This window comes from Ursus maritimus, unplaced genomic scaffold, assembly GCF_017311325.1.
Source record: "Ursus maritimus isolate PB19 unplaced genomic scaffold, ASM1731132v1 scaffold_26, whole genome shotgun sequence".
In the NCBI taxonomy this organism is placed as follows: domain Eukaryota; kingdom Metazoa; phylum Chordata; class Mammalia; order Carnivora; family Ursidae; genus Ursus; species Ursus maritimus.
The window spans coordinates 21,825,028-21,850,014 of NW_024425119.1; the positions used below are offsets into that span (position 1 = coordinate 21,825,028).

The window sequence follows — 24,987 nt, forward strand, 5'->3', positions numbered from 1 at the left end:
TAGGAACTATAGTCACTTGGAGAAGTAAGTTCAAGGAAGTACACACAATGTGAGAGATCCAGGATCTGCTGTATTTGGACACAATTCCCAAGGAAACTTGAGGGCAGGAAAGAAATGTGTCAAACTGAAAGAGTAAGCAAACTCAGACTTACGATAGATTTGCCCAAATGGAGGAGAACTAATAGCCAGTATATCAATGGCACAGAATTTTTTAAATGAGCAAGTTGAAGCTGTTGGAATATAAGAGTTTCAGTATCAGATTACTTAAGGAAATGATTTAAGTGGACAAAGCCTCCAAAGGCTGGAGGGCCAGCTGAGATCTAGAAGGGAGTTCTAGACTGCAGGGGGACGAGGCACAAGGGGAAATATTATCCACTTCAGAAAGGGAATTTTCTGCCTTCCGAGAAAACAGGTGAGCCTCTCAGAAAGCATGTCGGAGGAAATAAGGGGCTGGCTGGGAGGGGCCTCAAGGCAGAAACTACTGCGATTATGACCCACACCTCCTTAAATGTATTACTCCTGAATAATGTGTCTTGGAAAAGCTGGAATACAAAAGTAAAACATTATGTCTGGCTACAGTGCAGTTTTACCATTAAAAAGCTATCATGAATACATGTACAGATGCTATCGCGTTATCTATGTGAAGCTGCTATCTCCAAATGCTAATAATACACAGAAATCTTTATTACTTTATTCCAAATTCAGTCCCACTCAGTGTGATACTTGGACGGAATACGGAGCTATCAATGAGGGGTGGAGTGTTGATAGGGTGTGAAGATGGCATCTTGATAAAAATTAAAGAATACATTTGAACTTACTTAAATTGTAAGACCTTTTTCACAGGTATGATGCTCTCAAGCTGTTTCTGTCACACAGCAGAGACTGAAGCATATAAATAAGAAATGCTTCAAATGTACTGGATTTTAAAAGGCTTTCTTCATCTTGTGATACACCAATAAATCTTTAATAGTTAGAAAAAACATTTGACTTTTACAATTGAAGCAGTTCCTTAAAGATCCAGATATATTTGCGAGAGTCATGCAAGAAAACACCAACTGATAGTTTATCTATCTCTCTCTCACTCCCTCCTCGTTTTTTCTACTCCACAAGCCATCTTCATGTACTGCACAGTAATCCATTACAATATGTTCCAACATCTGCCTCCCCATATGATGTATGACCTATTCGATTGACCCTTTTTATGCCGTTCCAGACTTTCTGCTCATGACTGTGGGAGGAAGAACGCTCTGCATCTATTCCTGAGGTCACTAACCAGTAAATACATCTCCATTTGGCAAGGTAAAGGGGACACTGGCTGGAAAGCTCTGCAAATCTTTTATATATCAGTGATTATACTCATAGCTTTAATTAGTTTAATTTATGGGGAAAAAAAAGCCCTGCTGAAATTCCTCTCAAAGTAACAGTAAGAAAAGAATGCTTGTTTAGCAGGGGAAAAAATTCTGTTTTCTGTTGTTACCCAATATTTTTATTTAATATAGGGAAGCTGAGTATTATCAGGAAGATTTTTAAAGCAATCACATCTTTGACTAAGTTCAAAATTGTGAAATCATTGTTCATTTTATCCCAATAGATTGGGGGTGGTATGTAATAATAACCAAGACATTAAAAATAGTGAGCATTTTTAACTCAATAAAAAGAGAAATTGAGTGTTAAGTCATATTAAATCAGACTATATATTAGTTTGTATATTACAGAAAAAAAAAAAGAAAAGAAAAACATACTTCCAGATTGCATACTTGCTGGAAGCTTGAAAATTCTTGGCGCATATGGGAAGAGGCAGTGCAAGAGCCATGATTTTTCTCAGTGACTATGAAGTGCCACTCACTTTGCTAGAAGTCTGCATGCTATTTCAGGGATCACCATAATAAGTCTGTGTGTTTAGTGGGGGTGGTTCGATAACTTGACAAAGATTAAACAACTAGTAGTTTCAGAAGTCTGGGTATCCCTTAAAGTTTTCCTTTCTACTATGTGCCATATAAACTTACCATATGGGGGTAACAATGTTACTACTAAAAACACTTTCCAAACTTAACATTTATGGGATGAATTCTCTCTATTGCAGTGGGATTCCCCTACCTGCTGGCCAGTGGAAGCGGGGATTTTCCCTAAATTCTGAGCCAACGATAGTTGACAAGCCCAGGACTTAAAAGGCTTCAAGAGTCAAAGACTTCTTGGGTCACTCATGACAGAACTCTCCTCTCCTTGAAGAAAGCACAGCCATTTAAGATTTTGTTTTCTTTATGGGGCGCCTAGGTGGCGCAGTCCTTAAGCATCTGCCTTCAGCTCAGGGCGCGATCTCCTCCGCTAGGAGCCTGCTCTTCCTCTCCCACTCCCCCTGCTTGTGTTCCCTCTCTCGCTGGCTGTTTCTGTCAAATAAATAAATTTTCAAAAAAAAAGATTTTTTTTCTTTAGTTCTTTTGTTTTACTGCTGATACTAATAGACAACACAGATGATGGGTTAAAATTACAAAGACTTCTTCCCATGGATTTCACCCTTAGTTTTTCCTTCATTTTTCTTCTGTAAATTTTCATGATTGAGAAACTATTAGATATTATATTAGTGTTGGTTATTTAGGTACATAAAGTAAATTAGTCTACATTTTACTACATTTTAGTAAACTACTACATTTAGTAGTTTAGTAGTTTAGTCTACATTTTACTACATTTTAGACTAATCTGGACACAAAATGATAATAGCAGTGAAGAAAATCATAATACTTAAAATGTATAGAATTCTTACTAAGTGCCAGGACCATGCTGTCTCTCTAAAACTTAGGAAACAAGATACTAAAGTAAAAGTCATTTGTCCAAAGGCACATAGCAAGAGGCAAAGAATAGATTAGAATCCAAGTCTTTTTACAGAGCTTGTAACTCTTAACCAATGCCTTAGGAACATCTTTCCTGGTCATTTAAATATGGTAGTGGTCTCTGGGGTTTTGGGTCAAAGAGCTGGACAAGCCCAGGGAGGGTCGTTCTAACAGTACTGCTGACAAAGCCTGGGCATTTATGATAAGAACTATATGACCACCACTGTAGTGCAGGAAGGACATGAGAAGTATCCAAGAGGACATTTTTCCTAGCAATTTCATCTCCTCCTTCTTCTTGGTCACTGCCAGTAAAAAATGTTTCAGTTTGGTTTACTTCTCAATTCATGGTGTTGGAAGAGCATATAAGAGAGAGCTATGACATGGTCAGACAGATTGGGAAGCATTCTCTACAAATATGATTACTGGGAGGTCAGAAGGATGAGATGATGCAACTATGTACATGGAGTAGCAAAAAGTACTAGCAGAACAACCTAGTGGTAGGAGGGAACAGGACAAGTGTAGGGTATTGGAAGGAGGCCAGTGAGGCTCCAGCGTGGTGGCAGAGATGTTCAAAAAGGTAGATGAGGAGCCGTAACAGTTTAAGAAGAGGAACGACATAATTAGATTTGCATTTCCACAAGATTAGTCTAGCTGTAATATGGAGAATTGTTTGGAAGCATTCAGTTCACCAACACTCCCCTTTTAATGGAATAAGATTAACACAATCATTTTTTTCCATGATTTAAAATTGATTCAAAATCAATTATAGAATAATCTGGATATATAATTTTCAACATTCTGAGTCTCAACCTTATTTCAATATTTACTCTTGTATAGAATTTACACTAATAGTTCAATCATATTAACAAATTTTATATATTTTGCTTCAATTCATAGTCACTAACCTTGCTTCTTTTGGATCATTTAAAAAAGAACAAGAAAAATATATTAAAAACGAGTCATTTGCACTACCTAAGCCACACATTACTCTTAAATCAATTAAAATAACAGAAACACACTGCATTTACACTGTGTCTTGAATCATGACAGGCTTCCCTTTCAATTGCATGGGACACACTTCTCATACGATCAAAGTAGTCCGGAGAAATAATCAACAATTGTAACTTCTCCTTTCCTGCCTTAAATTGATTGATTCATTCAATATTTATTTATCGAGCACCTGTATCTTACCAAGCATTGTTCTAGACACTTAGAACACATAAGTGAACTGAGATCTCTACCTTAATGATAGCATTTTAAATGTTTTCCCCCCAAAAGGCTTGCTGGTATTTAATCTTTCATTCTGTCTATCTAGTACTTGTCTGATATTTCCCCATATGACATGATCTATTACTTGTGGTTATTGTGATTGAGAATTTATATATTCATTACTCTTCATATTTATAAATGAGTATTGTTTTTGAAAGAAGTCATTCTTGAAGGTACATGATTGATACATACTTACAACATGGATACACCTTGAAAACATGCTAAGTGAAATAAACCAGACACAAAAGGAAAAACATTGTATGATTTCACTTATATAAACAGGCAAATTCACGGAGAGGGAAAGTATAATAGAAGGCTAATAAAAAGTATAATAGAGTTACCAGGGGCTGAGGGAAGGGAGAATGGCAAGTTATTATTTCAGGGTTACAGAGTTTCCATTTGGGATGATTAAGAGTAACGGAAATAAATAGTGGTGATTGTTACATAACATTCTGAAGGGATTTAATGCTATTAAATTCTACACTTAAAAATGGTTAAAATGATAAATTTTATTATTATGCATATTTTACCACAAAAGTGGAATGATTAAGAGGGTGCTAGGAAAAAAAAAAAAAAAACACTGTTTTCCTGTCCCACATTAAGCTTTATTTCTTTAAAACAATTTTTTCTAATTTATTCCCATGTGTTGGTTCATTTTGTACTTTAACTCAAGAGAAAATATTTAAAAGGGAAAGGAGTAATGGTATTTTAAAGTAAAAGAAGGTTGGAAATACTAGATTCTTTAAAAAAATTACTAAAAATTATCCTAGGCTTTGGAAACAAATACAAATAAAAGAAAGAAGAGGATGTTCTAAATCAACCCAATTCAGTAATGTCCCTTTCAGGTTAATGGTCGCTCTGAAACAGAAGCTACAAGATCATGTCAACCCTTCCTTGACTTTGCAAAAAAGATAGCATTTGCCAGTTCTACTGTAGAAGGTAGTTCTTTCTTCACTTTCCCCTCCCACTCCAAAGCTAGCTTCTTTTTCATATTCAGATGACTGTTTATGAGCTCAATCCTGTTTTAACTGTCACTCTTTACATCAAGGAAAGATAGATGGGACACACCAACCCCAACCTAAATGACCTTTGGATGTGACAAGAGTTTTAGGTCAGCCTTGCTAAATGGAGGCCTTGGTGTATCGAGACATGCCTTGGGGTGAAATTTACAGTGAATTTATTATCTCCCAATGCCCTTTGGACTGCTTCCCACCATCAAACACTATGGCAGCACTTGGAACAGGAAGAAATACATTAACTGGAATCTGATCGTTTTAAAAGGTTACAGCTGCCCAAATATAATTTAATTTCATACTTGCCCTTTGAGGGTTTGGTGTATATTTTCATTTTATGACTGCAAATGATAAAGCTCTTAAGATTCCAGGCAATAAAAAGAGAAAAAAAAAGTATTTTAAGGGTTAGAAGTCTATTCAGTTCATACTCAATGAGTGAAGTGACAAATTAGCTTTTTTAAAAAAATCTAACATTTCTCTTTTTTATTTGGACCATCTCTTATTCCTCTTCTGATCCTATACTTCTATGTTTGGTTGAAATTAGTATGTGAACACTGACCTCAGATCTCAGCCAGTGAGAAGATAAAAAGGGTGATAAAGAAAAAAAGAAGATAAAGTCAACCTGATTTAAAGTGAAAATACTTTAGGATAGGGGACACATTTTTCAGTAGTGTTCCCTCTCATATGATTGGGAAAATTTACCCATCAGAGTATATCAACATAAAATTGATTTACCATTGATCTTATACTTCTGTAGTATGTCACATTTCCACAAACTCTAACAAAAGGTTCATAAAATCCTCTATAAATGCCACACCACAGCCTCATTAGCTTAATTAGTAAATATTGTTACTTTTATTTTATTAACAGAAAGTAAGTTATGTATGGTGTTATTAATTCAATGGAATTAATCAGAAAAAAAATCAGAAGCTAAGATCAGATAAAATTACCTACAGTTTAATATTTTAGCCATTAAAACTGAATGAGCAACAAAAACCAACTTTTGTTCTTTCCCTTTAACTTGATACTTTACCAGACTTCTCAGTTCTTTAAATATCAATCCAATAGAGTTTGAGGCAACATAGTATTTTGGATTCACTACTAAGAATAAGAAAAGCCACATAGTGAAACTTTTAGTCCATATGAACCAAATACAACTTAAAGTTGTGTGCGTGTGCCTATGTGAATGTGTATGAACACATGTGCACACATACGCATTCTTTTGTCATTTTTCAATTTAGTCAATATATATTTCTTGGAAGATACTGAGCTAGTTCCTCTGAAGTTTATGCTGTAAACAAATATTTTAGTTTTTTAAGAGGGTGCTCCTAACACAAGGAATAAAGAAACATAAAGAATCAGCATTTAAGTATTGTAAAACTTAAACATAATTACATATATAATTATAAATACTAATGTATCTGTATTAGCAAATTTATTTCATGTTGGTATATCACTGTTTTCAAAGCATTCTGCACAGTACTTAAGCTGCATAACAATTCTAGTGGTCAGATATTACTATCCCTGTTTATAGATTATGAAAATGTAGCCTAGCATAGTTAAGGAACCTGCCTTAAGTAGCAAATCTAGTAGTTACTGAGACTCAGATGCTCTGGATAGTAATGGGTAATGGGACTTACTCTTTCATTTATTCAGTTACTTATCCCTCTTTCAATCAACAAATATTAATTAAAGGCTCACCTAAGGTGAGATTTTCCAGGAATCAATTCCCAGTTCTTTTAAAAAGGACCGTATTCTCATTTCTCTAAGGAAGTTATAGAAATGGCCAGTAAGCACATAAAAACATGCTTAATATTTCAATTATTAGGGAAATGCAAACCAAAGCCACAATGTGGTTATCACTTAATACCCATTTATATGGCAATTATCAAAATGAAACAAAACAAAACAGCAAAAACCACAAGAAAATGACAAGTGATGGTGAGGATGTGGAGAAATTGGAACCCTTGTTCATTGCTGGTAGAAATGTAAAATGATGTAGTCTCAGTGGAAAACATGGCAGTTCCTCAAAAAATTAAACCTAAAATTACCATAATCCAGCAATCCTACTTCTGGATATACACCCAAAATACTTACTTGAAAGCAGGGACTGGGACAGATATTTGCATATCCATGTTCATAGGAGCATTATTTACAATAGCAAAAGGTGAAAAAACCCAAATATCTACCAATGGATGAATGGGTAAACAACAGATGGCATATATAAGCAATAGAATATTATTCAACCTTAAAAGGAAAGAAAATTCTGACACATGATGAACCATGACATTTTATACTGAATGAATAAACCAGACACAAAAGACCAAACATTGCGTGATTCCCCTTATATGAGGTACCTCAAATGGATAATTCATAGAGAGAGAAAGTAGAATGGCAGTTACCAGAGATTGTCTGAGGCGGGTGGTGAAAAAGTCAGGAGTTCTTGCTTAATGGGTACGAAATTTCAATTTAAGATGATGAAAAAGTTGTACTGGGGTCGTACAACAATGTGAATGTACTTTATGCCACTGAATTGTATGCTAGCAAATGCTTAAAATGGTAAAGTTTATGTTATGTACACTTTATCAAAATAAAAAGTAAATCCATGGAAAGTTAATAAAAATAAGCAAAGTTTGGGTCACAGTCAAAATTTTAAAAAATAAAATTAAGAGCAGAAATTACACACTGAAGTCTTTACTCCAACAAAATCAGATGAGAAGTTAACATAAAAAGAAAGCCAAATGAACAAAACATAAACAAATGCTGGAATTAGGGACAGCAGACAGAGCTGAAAGCCACGTTAAAATAGGGGGCCTGAGAGCACGCCTATGGAACTGTAAGATGGCTCGTTAGCTTCCACTGTCCCATCAACCAGGCTTCGACTGCCTAGGCAGTCGATGACAGAACTCCTTTCTGAGGTAGCCAAAAAGATCAAGGGAATTTGTGGAGTAATGAAGCTGTCTTGTTTCTTGACTGTGGTGGCGGTGGTCGAAACTTACAGAATTGTGCATCTAAAACACAATCAATTGTACTGGATGTTAATTTTAGAAATTAAAAAAAAAAGATACCATCTGAAAATGAAAAGGACCTTATTCAACAACTTTGACTTATATTCTAAACCACTTGGGCCTTCTTTCCCAAGAAAGAATCAGGAAAAGTGGGAATTTGCTAGCACTGTAGATTATGATTATTTTTTTTCAAAAAAACATTTCAAAATTCAGACCTGATCTTCTGTATCTCTAATGTCTCCATATGGGTATAAAAAATGAATTACAAATGGTTTGAGCATGCAGGAGAGCAGCTAGCCAGGGGTTAGCCACTGTCTGAGATAATAGGAATATAAAGTACCGATAGTAGACTATTAAGTAAACAAGGTGAAAAGCAATTCTTTCCATTTCAGCTGATGCTAAGAAACCAGTTGTGCTGTACTTTCTTAGTATAAAAATAATGAGCAGCCATCTACATGTTTCCTATCCAAGAGAACTCACACTTCTTTCTCAATCTATGAAGCACAGTTTGAAAATATAACAATTCTAATGGGAGAGTAGAGTGAAAATAGGACTGTTTCAACTGTTGATGCTCTGGTCTAAATGGAAGCCTCTACCATTGACATATTTAGCTTTATGAATAGAGAAGATAAGTTAGGCTAGGATCTCCTACAATCATATAGAATGTTATGAAAGCTACATAGACTGAAAGAACAAAGGCCCAGATATATCGTCTTTTGATAGTTTCCATCCTTGCCATTTGAGTATTCCTAATTCCAGTTTCTGACTCATCAGCTCATATCTGTATTACTCCTTTAATTGTTTAGCCAACAAGCAAATACTTCCAAAAAAGATAGTTCTTCCATTTTTTCCACTGTCGTGGGGGAATAACAAGGTAGTTAGAGGCTCAGATCTTGATAAATGAGAGAGAGGAGAAAAGACGTGAAGGAAACAGAAGAGGGGAAGGAAGAGGTAGAGAAGGATTAACAGAGGAGGATAGCTAAGAACGTAAAGAGGAAAAGTTAAATGAAGAAAGAGAAAAAAAAAGACATAAAAGTAAAAACAAAGAGAAAGATTTCCAAGAAATAAGAACAGAAAGGTCAATTTTTAGAACTAGGTTCCTATTTTAAAAGCTTTAGCAGCCCCCTAAGTACAACAAGTTGGTAGTGTCCAAACACTGGCTGTGTCACCGAAGATGACAGCATTCTGATTACTGCTTAGAAGTTATTTTATTTGAAATTTTTACTTATTTATTTCTAGATAGCTCTTCTTTTCTTGTGTGTAAGTATGATATTAGGTTGTCTGCTGGGGAATCTAGCACTGGTCTGACCTGCTCATCTTTCTTCTCATCCCATGGAGCTGTCATGGGAATAATTACAAACTTTCTTGCCTAATTGGATCTTCAGAGCCAGCTTGACTATTTTCAAGTTTCTAAAGCGTTTCTTTTGAATGCCTCAGATCAATAATTGCCTCATTACCCTTCTCTCATGTTTTCCTTGACAGCACATGAATAAATAGGTCCATGAATCAGAGAAGTCCACTTGTAAGCTGCAAAGGCTCCTTCTGGGGATTTCTGGGGCTCTTGGTCACTTTCACTATGGGCTTCTGTTGCTCCATTTTTTCCCTTCCTCCATTATATATAGATGGGTAGGACAGCTAGAGGAAGGACAGGAACATGCATTTTGCAAATAAGAAAACTTGAGTCATGAGCAGATTAAACGACTTGAGACCAGACTCCTACATCACTTCAAAGCGAGGTTGCCACTAGCACCCTCATCTGTTGAGCAATTTGGGAGGTTAGGAGGACCATGATAGTTAGATCAGCTACTTTGGCTGCCTTTATTATACCCTATTTATTTTTATGCCCTACCTATCCATGTTGTAAAACTCTCCCCATTAAAATAAACTCTACAATTTTCCAGTAGCCCGTGGCTTTTCCTTCAAAGGGAAAAGCTTGTCCCTTTCCCAAATGATTGTCAATACTGAAGAGGTCTAGAAATTCATATGGAATGAAAAGAAATAGAGATTTTATTTTTAGGAAGAATTTGAAACATAGGTTTCTTGTAGTCTTACGTGTAGAGATTTTGATATTGAAAATATATTTTATTTTCATAAAGACATTCTGCTTGCATTAAATACTTGAATAAAGATGGATTTCTCCAATCACCATACTCCTTTGTACTATTAGACATAATTGCTCTATCTCAGAAAATTACTTGCTAACTTGAATTACCAAATAACTTGTTAGGCTCGTTTCTGAAAATGGGAAATACTTGAACTGAGGAGATAATGATGAGGATGACAGCAGCCAATGATGGCTGAATGTTTATGCTATGCTAAACATTTTGTATGCAGTATTTCATTTAATCCTCACAACACCTCTATCATCTAGGAACAATATTATCAAATTTCACATGTGAGGGAACCAAGACTAATAGGTATTTAGTAACTTGACCAAAGACACACACAAACAGGATCTCATTATGGAACCAAAGCCCGTAAGACTCTATACTATATATGCCATTTACATACTATTTATTTAAGATTTGAGTATTTAAAAATATTTAAATAAAATTTGGGGAACATGTTTTACAGAAAGGAGGGGAAAAAAGCTTAAGTCATTAAGTCACCTAACTAGTTATTATGCCAGCATACCAGTATGTAACCAAATGGTTACAATGCAAAGATTGAATCTACGACAAGATATTGTATGCTTTCATGCTATATTTGACGCTAGCTTGTATCTATGGTGACACCGAAACATCCAAACTTAAAATTGCTGTGGAAGAAAACCAGATATAAGATGAATCAAATGAAGAAGGAATAAAAATGGAGAACATGTAAGGGCCTTAGCTTTTCTTTATTGTTCAGTGAAATGTCTTGGCATAACTTCTGTATGTTAACCAAATGTGTTAGCCATACTATTTCTAATAACTTAAGATTCCTTCAAAACTAAAGAACTAAATTTAGAGGGAAACTAAGTCAAATGAAAAATATTTGAAGTAGCTGAAGTTGTAGGGCACAGTATAAATTTCTAATGGAAGCTTGTTATCTTAAAGTAACTACTATAGATGACGGATAATATTTGCTATAGTTCTGCCTCATTTCTAAAAAGAAGTAACTGCAATTTTCACTATCAGTATTACTTTTGTCATTCTATGCCGAAGAAGTTCTAATAATGGGAAAAGCAAGAGAACACTGTTGTAATTTTCATGTTGGAGGCATTAATTATGCTGGCGCAATGCTCATTGTAGCAAATCATTTGGGAGCATACTTTGAATCTGTTCCTCCATTTCTGCCTGTCTACTTCCTATATACAAGAAGTGGCTGGGTAAGAAAAAAAGAGTATGACATTAAGGAAAAGGTCAGGATTAAGAAATATGAAATAATTAAGGGTTCATTTCCCTATCCCCCTTTCTCTCATGCCTTCAGTTTGGCAGGACAATATTGAGAAGCTTCCACAGGAAACAGCAAATTTGAAATCTACGGGACTGGCTTAAGTTTTTCATCTGAAGGAACCGAATAGGGCTCTATTTTCGAGTCTCCTGAAGACACTTGCCAACCAAACACAGCTCGAAATTGTAATGCGGTTTTTCTCCTTGGTCTCTCTCTCAGAACAGTTCTTTCATGACTACAAAATCTTATCTGCATGATTACATAATCATCTTTGAATACTACCTTTCTTCTAAGAAGCAAATAAAATATCAACAAGACTTGTGATGTAAACAATCTCACTTTGAACCTTCTATGAACAAATAGATAGGAAACAGCATGCTTCTCTGTTGTTTTGTTTTCTGAATTCCTTGATCTTTCAATAGCTTTTCACAAAAGAATTAATTCACAGAGCACAATCACTGAACTCAGCAAAATGAAAGCAATTCAGAAGGTTGCCATTGTTACTAATATGCAAATCCTACCCATTGTTTTATTCATCCTTAATTTAATAGTCTAAAAAGAAAACTAGCAATTTTTCTCCCCTCTTTTATACAAAACAACTTAAAAATAATATATATGAATATATGAGTTTATTTTTAGGAAAATCATGGTAAAAGAGGAAGAAGCTAGACTTAGCTTTCAGTTGCTAGGATTCCAGGGGGTACGCTTCTATAGTACCGGATTTAGCCAGGGCATCACCTAGACTCTAAATTGCCTCATCAATAAAATTAAAGAGTTGGGCTATAAGAATGGTTTTAAAATTTTGTTTTAGCAGCAGGATCTTTCATTCAAACAGTCTTAGCCAGTATAACTTGATCCATAAAACAAATAAAAATGAATGGTACCATTTGGGGTGCTTGGAGCCACTTGGACTCCTGTGAATAGTTTGAAATAACTGTTTTCAATGAATGGTCTCTGAGGTCCTTTCCATTTCAACTATACTTGATAGGACAGGAGGTTTTGTGGCTTTCTTCAAGTTCTATTCCACTTTCACACTCCATTCATTCTTTTAAATTTCAAGCTCCTCTATAATCCATTAAGGATTCCTCACTGACTCATCTTTGCATTCCTTCTGATGCCTAGCTTAAGTGCTTACGAAGAATAAATATTTGCTGAGTAAATAAAATTTCCAGGATACTAGGGCTTATAAAAATAATTTGCTTCCACATTCAAGTTTGAAACCATAGGAATTATTGCCTTAAAGGAAGCCATGAAAAGTTCATAAATTTTTTCAGATTTATATGAGAAATAGTTTAGTATCTATAGACAACAGAGGAGTAAAATAAGAGTATATATTCTGCTAACATATGTAGAAAAAGAGTAAGCTTTGAAGGGTGATATCTGAACATCTTTTTAAAATTATTTAAAAATGCATATTACATTAAAGGCATCTATGTAAATAACTTATTTTAAATTTTATAAGGTATTTATTTAGAATAGTTCTGTGTTGCTCATAGAGACAATTCATTTGCATTATACCTATGGAAAAATAGGACTCAACAAGAGGCATTATTTTTATTTTGTAGATATAAATATTGAGATAAAGAGTGAGCAATAGCAAAATACAGAACATTATAATCAAGGAACTTCTCATATTTTGGGGGAATAAGTAAACTCATTGCTTTCTATAGAGTCTTGTGATGGGTCTTAAAATTACACCACACAGGGGAATACAATTATTTCCTCATAAATAAGGTGATAAGCCTCAATTTTACTAACTTTCTTTACCTGCTGCCCTGCAAAGTAAATCCAGGTAAGAGAAGTCTGCCAAGTCCTAATTTGTGAGACTGCTTTTTACAAAGAAGTAGTTTTAATTTCAGTTAATAACACTTATTAAACTAATAATACCAAGCATTTATTATTACCTAGCACATAATATTTGATAAATGGTAATTGATACTTTTATTGCTCTACGCACTTTATGTATATTATCTCATTTAATCCTTACAATAAGATATCATTTATGCCCACATTATACAGACAAAAAATTCAGGGATGGAGATGTTAGGTAGCTTGACCAAAGTCATAGAGCTGGTGAATAGCAGAACTGTGGATCTTGAAGGCACAGATGGTTGCAGATGCCACACGTTTAACCATTACATTATAATGCCTCTCACATAGCAATAGGGCCTCTTAAAACATTAATCTAAGGATAATGCCTAAATATAATAAAAATTTTTGCTTTAGTCTTTATGTTTTCTAATTATTCCCTGCTGAGAGACTAAATTTTTCTGTATATAATTAATTAACTACAAAGACTTCTGCCCTATGTTTACCAGTTGTATGTAATGTAATTTACATGTTCCAGTCGCATGCTCTGAGACTTAGGCATGCAAATAATGGGATAATATTCAACAGTTTTCTGGTACCAACAAACATCAGCACTTGTTCCTCTTAGGGACATCTGTCTTCATTTGGGTTCTTTAGGTTCAAGATTCTTTTTTCTTTCTTTCTCTCTTTCCTTCCTTCTTTCTTTCTTTCTTTCTTTCTTTCTTTCTTTCTTTCTTTCTTTCTTTCTTTCTTTCTTTCTTTCTTTCTTTCTTTCTTCCTTCCTTCCTTCCTTCCTTCCTTCCTTCCTTCCTTCCTTCCTTCCTTCTTTCAAGATTTTATTTATTTCTTTGAGAGAGAGAGAGCATGAGCATAGGGGCAAAGGGAGAAGGAGAAGCAGACTCCCCGCTGAGCAGGGAGCCTGATGCAGGACTCAATCCCAGGACCCTGGGATCATGACCTAAGCCGAAGGCAGATGCTTACCTGACTGAGTCACCCAGGTGCCCCTAGGTTCAAGACTCTTTTTTTTTTTTTTAAAAGATTTTATTTATTTATTCCACAGAGATAGAGACAGTCAGCGAGAGAGGGAACACAAGCAGGGGGAGTGGGAGAGGAAGAAGCAGGCTCATAGTGGAAGAGGCTGATGTGGGGCTCGATCCCAGAACGCCGGGATCACGCCCTGAGCCGAAGGCAGACGCTTAACCGCTGTGCCACCCAGGCGCCCCTAGGTTCAAGATTCTTATTGGTCCTTTTAAGATAGTAACTTTAACTTATGTGAAATCTTACTACTAAAGTTGAGTTTGTCTCCATGAAACCTTCCTTGAATAAATTAAAGGACACTAGTAATATCAACTAAATTGACAATTAGGTTGAGGAATAAATTTCTATTATAAATGCAATCTATTAATCTAAAGAATGTTAGTTGCTCTCTCTTGTATATAGCCAAGACTAGAAAAATTGGGTAGTTTCTGTTTTTCTTGATAACATGAAAAAACTTTGCACTTTAAAAATATCAATACATTGGTATTGTTCTTAGGATTGAATCTACTGTTGGCCTCGAGCCTTGCAATCCTTTTATGTATGGTAATTAGCCACGAAACATTTTAGAGTAACCTCAGTATGTTTTGGTTAAGAGAACACAGAATGCCATCAAGGAATGGGCATGGACTGATGTGGGACCAGAAAACCTGGGGCTGACAAAGAGTTATATTACTTTAGTGTAGGCAACGATAGGACTTCAAATACAATTTAAAGTTTAGCACTGATTTGATTGGCCATTACAATAAAAATGGGTTCTGTGGAAAAGCACACATGTACTAATGTTTCCGTTAGCATGTAATGAGGTACTGTGGAACTGCTGGAAACAAGGAAATACAGAAATAGCATGAAAGAGACACTGCTTGTACTGTCTCCATTGTCCAAATGTCAAAACAGCTCCCGGGAACCCTAGGGGTGGTAATAACCATGGAAGTAGTTCCTACCAGTTCTTCCTTAAAGGAGATTCTTGAACACTGCTGGGTTCTGACTCCAGCCCATATGGGCTTGGAAAAGTCAGAGAAAATGTTGGCTGCACTTTTTCAGGCCTATTTGCATATGTTCTTTAGTATGCAGAATGTCTCTGTATATAATTTAATTGTTGGGTTTTTTGCCTCTATTAATACATATGCAAATGACTCACACTTGCAGCTGTGCTGTATTAATCATATGTGTGCTTCTGTCTGTCTGCCCTGCAGGCTCAGGGTCGAAGGGAGAGGAAAAGAGGGAATTCACTCTTTTAACCTGCAAGGAAGCTCACTCATGCAGACAGAAGACCGACAGCAAACAGCGCACCAGGGTTGGGACTGAAATGAGGAGCAGTTGAGCATTTTTCACCCCGTATGAAAATGACGATGACCTAAAAGTTACACTGAGTTGTACAGTATGTAGGTAGGTAAAGATGAAAACCACCCTTGTAAGTAATTCTTTCAGTAAGAAGGTAAAAATCCTCACATCCAGACCTCTCCATATGGTTGTTTCTCCCTTATTGATTTTTTGGGTGTTTCTCTTGGTCAGACACATAAAGCCATGTTCAGTCACTTACAGTGCTCTGGGAAATATGAAACATTTATCTGTGTCCTGTCATAATTATTGACCTCCTTCGGAGACTGGCAGGAGGTTGATAAAAAGATGGACTTCAGTTTTTCATCCATGTCTGCCTTGATGTTACTCTCTATCAGATAGAAGCTTAAGCCATTTCCACCAGGACTCCCATGTACCTTTGATAGCTATGAAAAAGGATTGATTTCCGTTGATATTTTGTCTGATTCATTCTCTAACTTGATCACGAGTCATCTCTCATTTTCTCCATCCCAGAGAATGCATGTTACTGACAGTACTGGTTACTGGAATGATAGCCTCACAATTTCAATTATGACAACTTGTAATTCTGGGTCTTTATTCCAAAAATATTATTATGGATTTAAAAAGTAATCCTACTGAATTCATTAAAAAGTTTCACTAATTCAGTTAAAAATATTGAATGAAGACTGCTACTTGCTGATTTTGAGTAAAATATGACCATCCAAGAATAATTTCAGTGTTTTTCCCTTTGCTTATCACTATTAATCATTGGTTGGAGTCGACATTTTTGGCTTCCTATAGGTAGAACAGGTGGCAACCATCTTTTGGCCAACACAAACACAGTATTTATAAAGTGAGAAATAAATGGATAAATATTGCCTTCTAATTTCAAATCTTAGAAATCTAGCTAAAAAATAGAAATAGTATATATACTGCATTATAACTATTAATATTAAAAAAGTCATGCTGCCATTAAGTAAAATGAAAATTAACAACAATGAATATGAGAATGGAATGTTCGATGGACTGTTGCCATCATTTGGTTTTATTAATTAGAAGTAGATGATTCACTTAGCTTATTTTATCCAGTTGCAAACGTCCAAAAGATTCAAAGTGTAACTTCATTTGGCTTAAATAATTACACTCACTTTTTGATATTGAAATAAAGCTATGTTAGTTTTCTATATAAATCAATCCCTCCTCTAAAAAGAGACAATATCAGGAGAACAAATGTCAAGGGCATCATTGGCTGTTGAAAGAAAACAAAAAGGTAGTCTGAAGAAAAAAAAAGAAGGAAAGGGAGGAAATAACATAAAAGGGTAACCCCAGTATATGATACTGCTCATTGGATAGTTACTAGTTTGATAATGCACCCTTCCATTATTTAGAAATCACTTACTTTAGTGTTGTGTTGGCAAGCTGAGCTGTACTGAGTCAAAGTACCTCCAGCAGTTCATATTCTTATGTATGTCTATACATTCATTAGAAACAATACAAGAATAGTCTACCGTTATGATGTTTGGTCTGTTTTGTACGTGTAAATTCTAATGACTTCAAAGGAATTACATAAACTGTAATAAATGCTAAAACACATTCTTTATGCAGCAGCCCATGGTTATGATGAAATAAAGGGAGGGTAGAACAGGAGAGATAGAGCTAGGGATTTCTCATATACTAAGAATCTTCCAGGAAGGGCTGAAAAATATCAGGTTCCCAGGTCTTTAAATTAATATCATTTGTTCCAGAAATTAATCACATACTGCTTTGTTATATTATTAAAAATGATTATGACCGTTACCTCACGATGGTTTCCTTCATTTTGTATGTGCATATCGAGCACCAGCTATTCGCTAGGCATTAATCTGAGCACTTAGATACATTATTGAACAACAATAACAAAAATGACAGTCCCTGCTCTGGTGAACCTTAGAGAATTTTTGGAACAGACAGACAATAAATAAATACATAGTAAGTAAGTTAGATACTATGTTTGAAGATAAGAAGTGCTATAGAAAAAAGAAGAACAAATAAGGAAAATAGAAAATATGATATCTCTGGGAGGGTTATTTTGTGATTTAAACAGGTTAGTTAGGGTAGGCCTCCAAGATGACATTAAAGCAAATTCTTGAAAGAGGTGAGAGAACGAGCCTTCCAGGCAGAGGGAAGAGTGTTTTAGGTGGAGGAACAGCTAATACAAAGCTGTGAGGTGGGAGCATGCTTCGGCAGATCAAGGGACAGCAAAGAGCTTAGTGTAGCTGGAGCAGACTCAACAAGGTAGTATGGAGCAAAACTATTATAAAAATATTTTTAAAATACAGGTAAAGAAAATACTGTAGTGCAAAACATGGTACTAGGCATGTAATGTTTTCCTAAGTCTACTTCATTACATTAGAATAGGTATAAAATTTCAATGTATATCTTATTGAATTCAAACTACTAATTTTTTTTTCTTCCATGAGCCAATGATGCCTTTGGTGTTCCATTAATCTAGACTTGGGGACAATGCAGTAGTCCTTAAAAAAGTGATGTTTTACGTTGCAACCTCAGGGAAATAGCAGTTGGCTTGGTAAAGGTGGTGGGTTTTGGGGTTCCAGAAGAGGAAACACCACATGTGAAGATCCAGAGAACTTGAAAACACCAGGGAGTTGTTTAAGGTTCTTCAAGTAGGAGGAGGACATGATCAGATTTTCTAAATGATCAGAGAGATCATTCCGACTAATGTAGAGTAGAGAGAGCATCAGAGGGGGGAAGATGAAGTCAGAAGACCAGTTCAGGGGCTAGTGTGATAAATTAGGAAAGCAGTGAGGGTAGTCTGACCAGAAGGGTACTAGTTAGGATGGAAAGAAATGGATGGATCCTTACTGTGTATTAGGTGGAATGAACAGGCAGTGAACGAACAGGTGTAGAGGAAGAGGAGAAAAGGATAGCTCTCATGTTTCCAGGTTGAGCAATAGATGGAATGGAGCCACTTGCTAAGACCAGAAAATGAACAGGTCTAGGGGCAAGAAAGAGAACTGGTAATCTGAATTCTGTACTCAGTTTATACTGTGTGTAAACTCCTATGTATTTCCTCTTGATAGCCAACAAATAGTTGTCTATATGGATCTGAGTCTCAGGAAAGAACAAACAGCAAAAGAAACGGATACTTCATTGTAAAAATCAATTTTTATTTTATCTATTTTTTAAGTAAGCTCTATGCCCAACATGGGGCTTGAACTCATGCCTCTGAGATCAGGAGCTGCATGCTCTAACCAACTGAGCCAACCGGCACATCAAGAAGAAATTAAGAAAATGGTGTCTTGGCACATGTTAATTTGTATGCTTTATATACATAATCCAGATTAAGCTATTTTTTTTCTCCATAAAAATTAAAACTAAATATATCACAATGCTTAGACTACTTTAACTGCTCCTACGGTATGTAAGTAAGGTGATTTTAAAATGTAAGGTATTTTTTATGACATGGGGCAAGAATTTCATCGTTTTTATTCAGGAAATAATATTTAAGTAATAAATAATGGCTTAATTTGAAACAGGTCATTTTGCTTGTCTTTTAAAATAACTATACTCATCTTTATTCTTTCTTTAAGGAAGGTCGTGGTTTTTTGGTTCTGCTTAACATTATATTATCCAGGTATGAACAATTACATGCCAAAGATTGTTTCAAAAGAAAACACAAATTGTAGGCAAACAAAGTCAATCATGAGTAGGAATATATTATTGTGTCACTCCTAGATCTAGATGTTCAAAAAGAGAGGCTTGAATGAACATATATCTGTGTAAAGAGGGATGAAATGGAAATGCAATCTGAAGTAGATAGCTGTCCTTATGAATCTGGCTACTCCTTCCAGCACTGTGATGCATACAGCATATTTGTATGAGTGCCAATTAATCAGCATTATTGTTATAATTTGATTAGCTCATTACTGAGTTAGCAAATGTCCTATGAGAGACAATGTCTCTAAAGTTTAAAATCTCCTGTACTTGGAGAAGCAACTATAATTGTTTAAAAGTCACGGATTTTGGACCCTGTGACCCAGTTTTCTTGTTTGTCAAATGGAGATATCAATACATAACATAAGGTGTTGTAATAAGAATGAAATGAAAGCCTTGCTGAAGAACCTAGCGTAAGAATCCAGGACTAAATCTTAATAACCGGAAGAGAATCTTAGTGACTGAGAAGGACCTGAAAGTGATGGTGCCTACCCACGGTTTTTTTTTTTTTTTTAATGACTTTATATATTTATTTGTCAGAGACAGAGAAAGAGAGCAAGTGCATAACCAGGAGGAGCAGAGGGAGAGGGAGGAGCAGGCTCTCTGCTGAACAAGGAGCTCGACGCGGGGCTCGATCCCAGGACTCAGTCCCAGGACTCTGGGATCACGAACTGAACCAAAGGCAGATGCTTAACTGACTGAGCCACCCAGGCGCCCCTACCCATGGTATTATCAAGAGATGACAAATGGGGATCTCATGGAGTATAATTAAAAGCAGAGTTTGAAGAAAATTAAAACTGGCTCAACCCTTATACCCCATGGAAATGAAACTTCTCAGAAACAGGTATGCAAGATTGGGGCAAATGTTGGATAAGGGTTAAGATTTAAGACCTTCTGATTAGGTGTTGTAGTTAGCTTGTCTCTGACCCATTGGGGCAGGTCTGTGGGGGAAGTATCAAATTTGACTGTCACCTTGAAGCAAGAAGAAGGAGAGTATTGTAGGTCTCCTTTGCAGCTCTGGGCAAAGCTGAAGTCAAGGTCTGGGGTCTGTGAATACAGTGTCAGGAATGTGAGTGGCAGAGTCAGTTGGTGTAGAAGTCCTAGGAAAGGTTAGAGCCAATCCACTTCAAACAAAAGCCAGATAGTCTACCATGGCATGCTTTTGAAATGTGTTTGCATTTGAGTACCATTTTTAAATCATGAGCAAAAAACATGTGTGTGTGTGTTTATGTGTATATGTTTTAATAGTACCTAAGGGCTTACCACAAAAGAGTTTTGGATTATTAATTTTCCTGTTATACCACAGTGTTGGTTTACTGAGACCCTAACTGAAACTTATATATTTTGGGTACTCATTTATGGGTACAATGCCACTTATATAAAAAAGCTTTACTCTATTTATAGATCAAATTGTAGTGAAAGCAAGAGCAAATACTTTTGCTGTCTTTTTCTTGTTTTCTGAAAATGAAAGAAAATTTTTTATAAGGGAACCTGACATATTATAAGGATGGAAATAAAAGAATTTCAAATATTTTAATACTATCTCTATAGGAAAAGAAATTTGGATTATTGCCTATGAAGCTACTTTCTACTAGAATCCTACAATGAAACGTAGGAGATGCCTGCAACTTTCCCTTGCTTCCTCTCACCATTAAAGGTGAAAGGAGAGGAAAATGTCTAACTTGCTTTGAAAACGGACATCAGAAATCTCTGTAACTCCTATTTCCACATTTACATATATTGCTAGATATCCTTGCCTCTTCCTTTAATTTCACTCCTCTCTTTAGTTTTACCTATTGCAACCACTTTCCCATACTGTCATTTCCCGGATGCCACTGTAAAGGATAACAAATGTCACACTACTCTAATTGTCCCCATGGCTCTAAAACCTCCCATGGTATTTCCAGCTCAGAGAAACAACATTCACATTGTAGGTTTCCGTAGAAAAGCTAGAATAGGAATGACTGTTATTAACCTCTGTAAAACATAGCATGTCTCAGTTTCTCACGAGTTCTTCCTGTGAGACTCGACTGGGTTTTCAGAAACCTACCAGGTCTTCTGACAATCCCCTGTGCCAACCAGACGTATCTGTCTCTTGCTGCTACAATATAAAACTCTATTTTTCTTTACAGACTAAGATCATATGTCATGACAATGAACTTTCATGAATACAATATAAGTTTATTAAGCATAACTGCTTTATGTCTGGGTTCACAGACATACTGTGTCTTTCAGGCAGAGGAAAATATAAAACTTCTCACAGGGAGATTAATTCTATTATTTGATGATCTGTTATTCCTGTTAATTGCATAACTATGAAGTCCATAACGGCAGCAACTAGGGAAGATTTTGTAGGATCCTGATTCAAAGATTTAAATAGTTAATAATGAAAGATACCTTTAATATAATATTATGGATATTCTTTCCAACTCCAGAGACAACATTTCTAAAATCACTTGGACATCTGGTAAAGTTCCAGTAAAGTTATCACTGACATTCTTGGATATATGGGAATATGTATTCTTCAGGGCTACAAAGGTCTTAATTGAGATGTCTGGATAAAGTTGTGCTCATTTAGGTACGTGCTTTTTTGGTTTACTTATGTTTCCCTGCCCAATGGAGTTGGCATTAGCAGGAGAATAAAAAGACCTACAGAGTCCATAATAGTGGGTGGCCTGAACATTTTTAAATGCAATTCTTGTGAAGTTGCCTCGATTCATAACAATCTGTTTGAATGTCGTGAACAGTTTTTGTTCTCTTTATCTCGATGAAGACCATTCTATGACGAAATTACGTTACACAGTCATCAAAGCAAAACTCAACCCGTTTTTGTCAAATCATAGCAGGCAATAAAAAATTACGATAAGCTGCCTTTAGTACAGAGACCAGGGCTACAAATGAAAAGGATCAACATCTCAACTTTGGGTGGAGGATCAGTGCAAGTAAAGTCAAAAACAAAAAAGTGTGAGACAAATATCACTCGGCAGTTTTATTCTGCTTTAACACGATAATAGCTGTTTTCGATATTTACTTAACCTTGGTCTCTCCTGCATTGTTTCCTAACTTACCTGCAGTTGGAGCGGGCCTAAGCCTGGTGTTGCTGCGGCAGCAGCTGCCATGGTAGTTGGGATCAGCTGAACAGGGTAAGGGTCACCTAAGTAAGAGAATAATAGAGGTGTCAGCACCTTTTATCTACTCTCCACCTGCAAATTAAACTCGTGCATTCACTCTTTCCAAAAGCCTTCTTTTGTGTGCCTTGCTGGGGCCTAATGAAAAGCTCTATTGTGCAGCCTTTTACTAACACTCTTTTCACAATTCTGGCTGAGAGAGGAATGTGAATAAAAGGCACAAGCAATTAAGGCGGAAACCTCATCCTTTTTTCATGATGTATTTAGGAAAATGGGAGGAAAAAGTGTGCATTGATCAGAGGGCTGCACTTTGTAACACACACACACACACACACACACACACACACACACACCCCTAACAGTCTTGATATGAGCACACAAACTCTCAGCACATTTAAATTGTTATTATAAAAGGAACTTAACTAAACTTAATTCTAACAAACTAAAGATTTAAGCCAAATAGCTTATCTTTTGAATGCAATGTTATTGTCTCAATTCAAATATCGTTTTAAATAATGTCTTGTGGACAAATTCATAGCAAAGAAAACATTTTATGCATTTTTGTTACATAAAATAGTGGAATCTTTATTTTCCCAGAGATAAATGTTTATAAAAACATATTATAAAGAAAACAGAAAATAAATGGTTTCTCCCTGAAGGGTTTCTGTTTGTGTTGATATCTGAAAAAACAAAATGTTAGTAATTCAAAATAAAAGTTTTAATACATGTGATATATAAAGATATAGAGACACACACAAATATATATACATATGTACACATATAGAAGATTACAGGGTATGTTTTTGATGCAAATTTTTTTCCACTTGGTAAAGAAGTACATACATTTTTTGTATAGAGCCTAATAGTATGCTAACAGATATGTACATTATTAGTATTTGAAATATGGCCATAGTAAAAAATTAAAAAATTTAATTATAAGAACAATTTTCTAGTATATAAAACATATTGTTTCAGTAATCTAGTTTGTGAAAAATTTGTACAATGTCAAATGTATGAAAATATAACTGAAAATAACTCAGTTAATACATTCATTCAAAAATATTTATTGAGTATTTGCTATGTATCAAGCACTGCTCTCAACACTAGAAATAGAGTTTTAAAGAAGACTAATATGCAGAGGTGTATTTATTGGACATTTAATGAAGCTTAAGATTTGGGGTTCTGGGAAAGGCCCCTAGCAGTATGTTCAAAGGATCATATGTTTTTATATTTGTCACTTCTTTTACTTTGTTGTGATTTCATTTCACAAATGAAAATTCTCTTTTCCACTTGTGTGTTTTTGAAAATTATATATATATTTATTATATATTATTATAATATATATTATTCTATATATTTAATATTTTAAATATATTTAATATTTTAAAATATTAAATATATAAATTAAGCAGGGGGAGTGGGAGAGGAAGAAGCAGGCTCATAGCAGAGGAGCCTGACATGGGGCTCGATCCCAGAATGCTGGGATCACGCCCTGAGCCGAAGGCAGACGCTTAACCGCAGTGCCACTCAGGCGCCCCTAATTACATATATTCTTAAAGAGGATCCCCAAATTATATTTTTCAGGCTTCAAAATACCTGAATCCACCTCTGCTGATCTGGCCTTCCCAGAACTTACAGCTTAATGGGAGAAAAAATAAATATAATTCAACAATTAGTAGAAAATACAGTGACTGTTAAGATAGGGGAAGTATATAACACTAGGCAGTACACTGTGGGTGACCCAAACCCAGCCTAAGAGGACAAAGGTGGCCTCCAGGAAGAAGTTATGTTTAAGATGAAATCTGAATGAAGTGAAAGCTAGCCAAAGAAGTAAAGGAAGAGCTTTCCTGGAAGGAAAACAATTTTCATGAAGACTCACAGTCAAAAGGGGGTGTTCTGTCATAGCCCCGTACTGCTGAAGTTTAGGGCACACGTATGGAAGTAGAGATAAATGGGACTGGAGAGGGAATCAGGGGTCAGATTATGTACAGCATTATAAACAATATTAAAGAATCTAAACTTTATTCTGTAGGGTAAAGAAAACCATGAACGTGGAAAAAGGTTGAGTAAAATCACTTGGCCTAGAGGTTGGAAGCTGGAATCGATAATAAAATGATGCACAACTCTGTACAACACATAATAATGGTCTGCACTAGGGTGGTGATGTTGGGACGGAGAATGATAGGGAAAGTCAAGGGATAAAAAGAAGCAGAACTGACAAAAGTTAATGATTGTTTACATATGAGAGTAAGAGAGGACTCAAGGATGACTCTCATGCTTTTCATCGAACAGCTGCTGATTGGAGAGTGGTACTGTTTGTTGGGTTTGCAAACATAAATGAGAAGCAAGTTTACTAGGTTGGGCCTGGTGGGAAAGGCGGAGGTGGGTGGGGGGTAAACAATTCTGTTTTGGACATTTTAGGTTTGAAATTATTATTAAATATCTAAGTAGAGATGCTCATTGGTAAACATGTCAGGAGTTTAGGGGAGAAATTCACATCAGAGAC

At 35.6% G+C, this 24,987-nt stretch overlaps 1 protein-coding gene across 6 annotated transcripts in view; it reads right to left on the minus strand.

Moving 5' to 3' along the window:
* The window catches only part of SOX5 (SRY-box transcription factor 5), a 957,215-nt gene that overhangs the window by 77,691 nt on the left and 854,537 nt on the right, over positions 1–24,987 (minus strand). For all 6 annotated transcript variants that reach the window (XM_040642245.1, XM_040642242.1, XM_040642244.1 and 3 more), the window contains one exon: positions 22,422–22,507. In XM_040642245.1, coding sequence (XP_040498179.1) covers positions 22,422–22,507 — 86 coding nt within the window. The remainder of the gene's footprint in view (positions 1–22,421; positions 22,508–24,987) is intronic.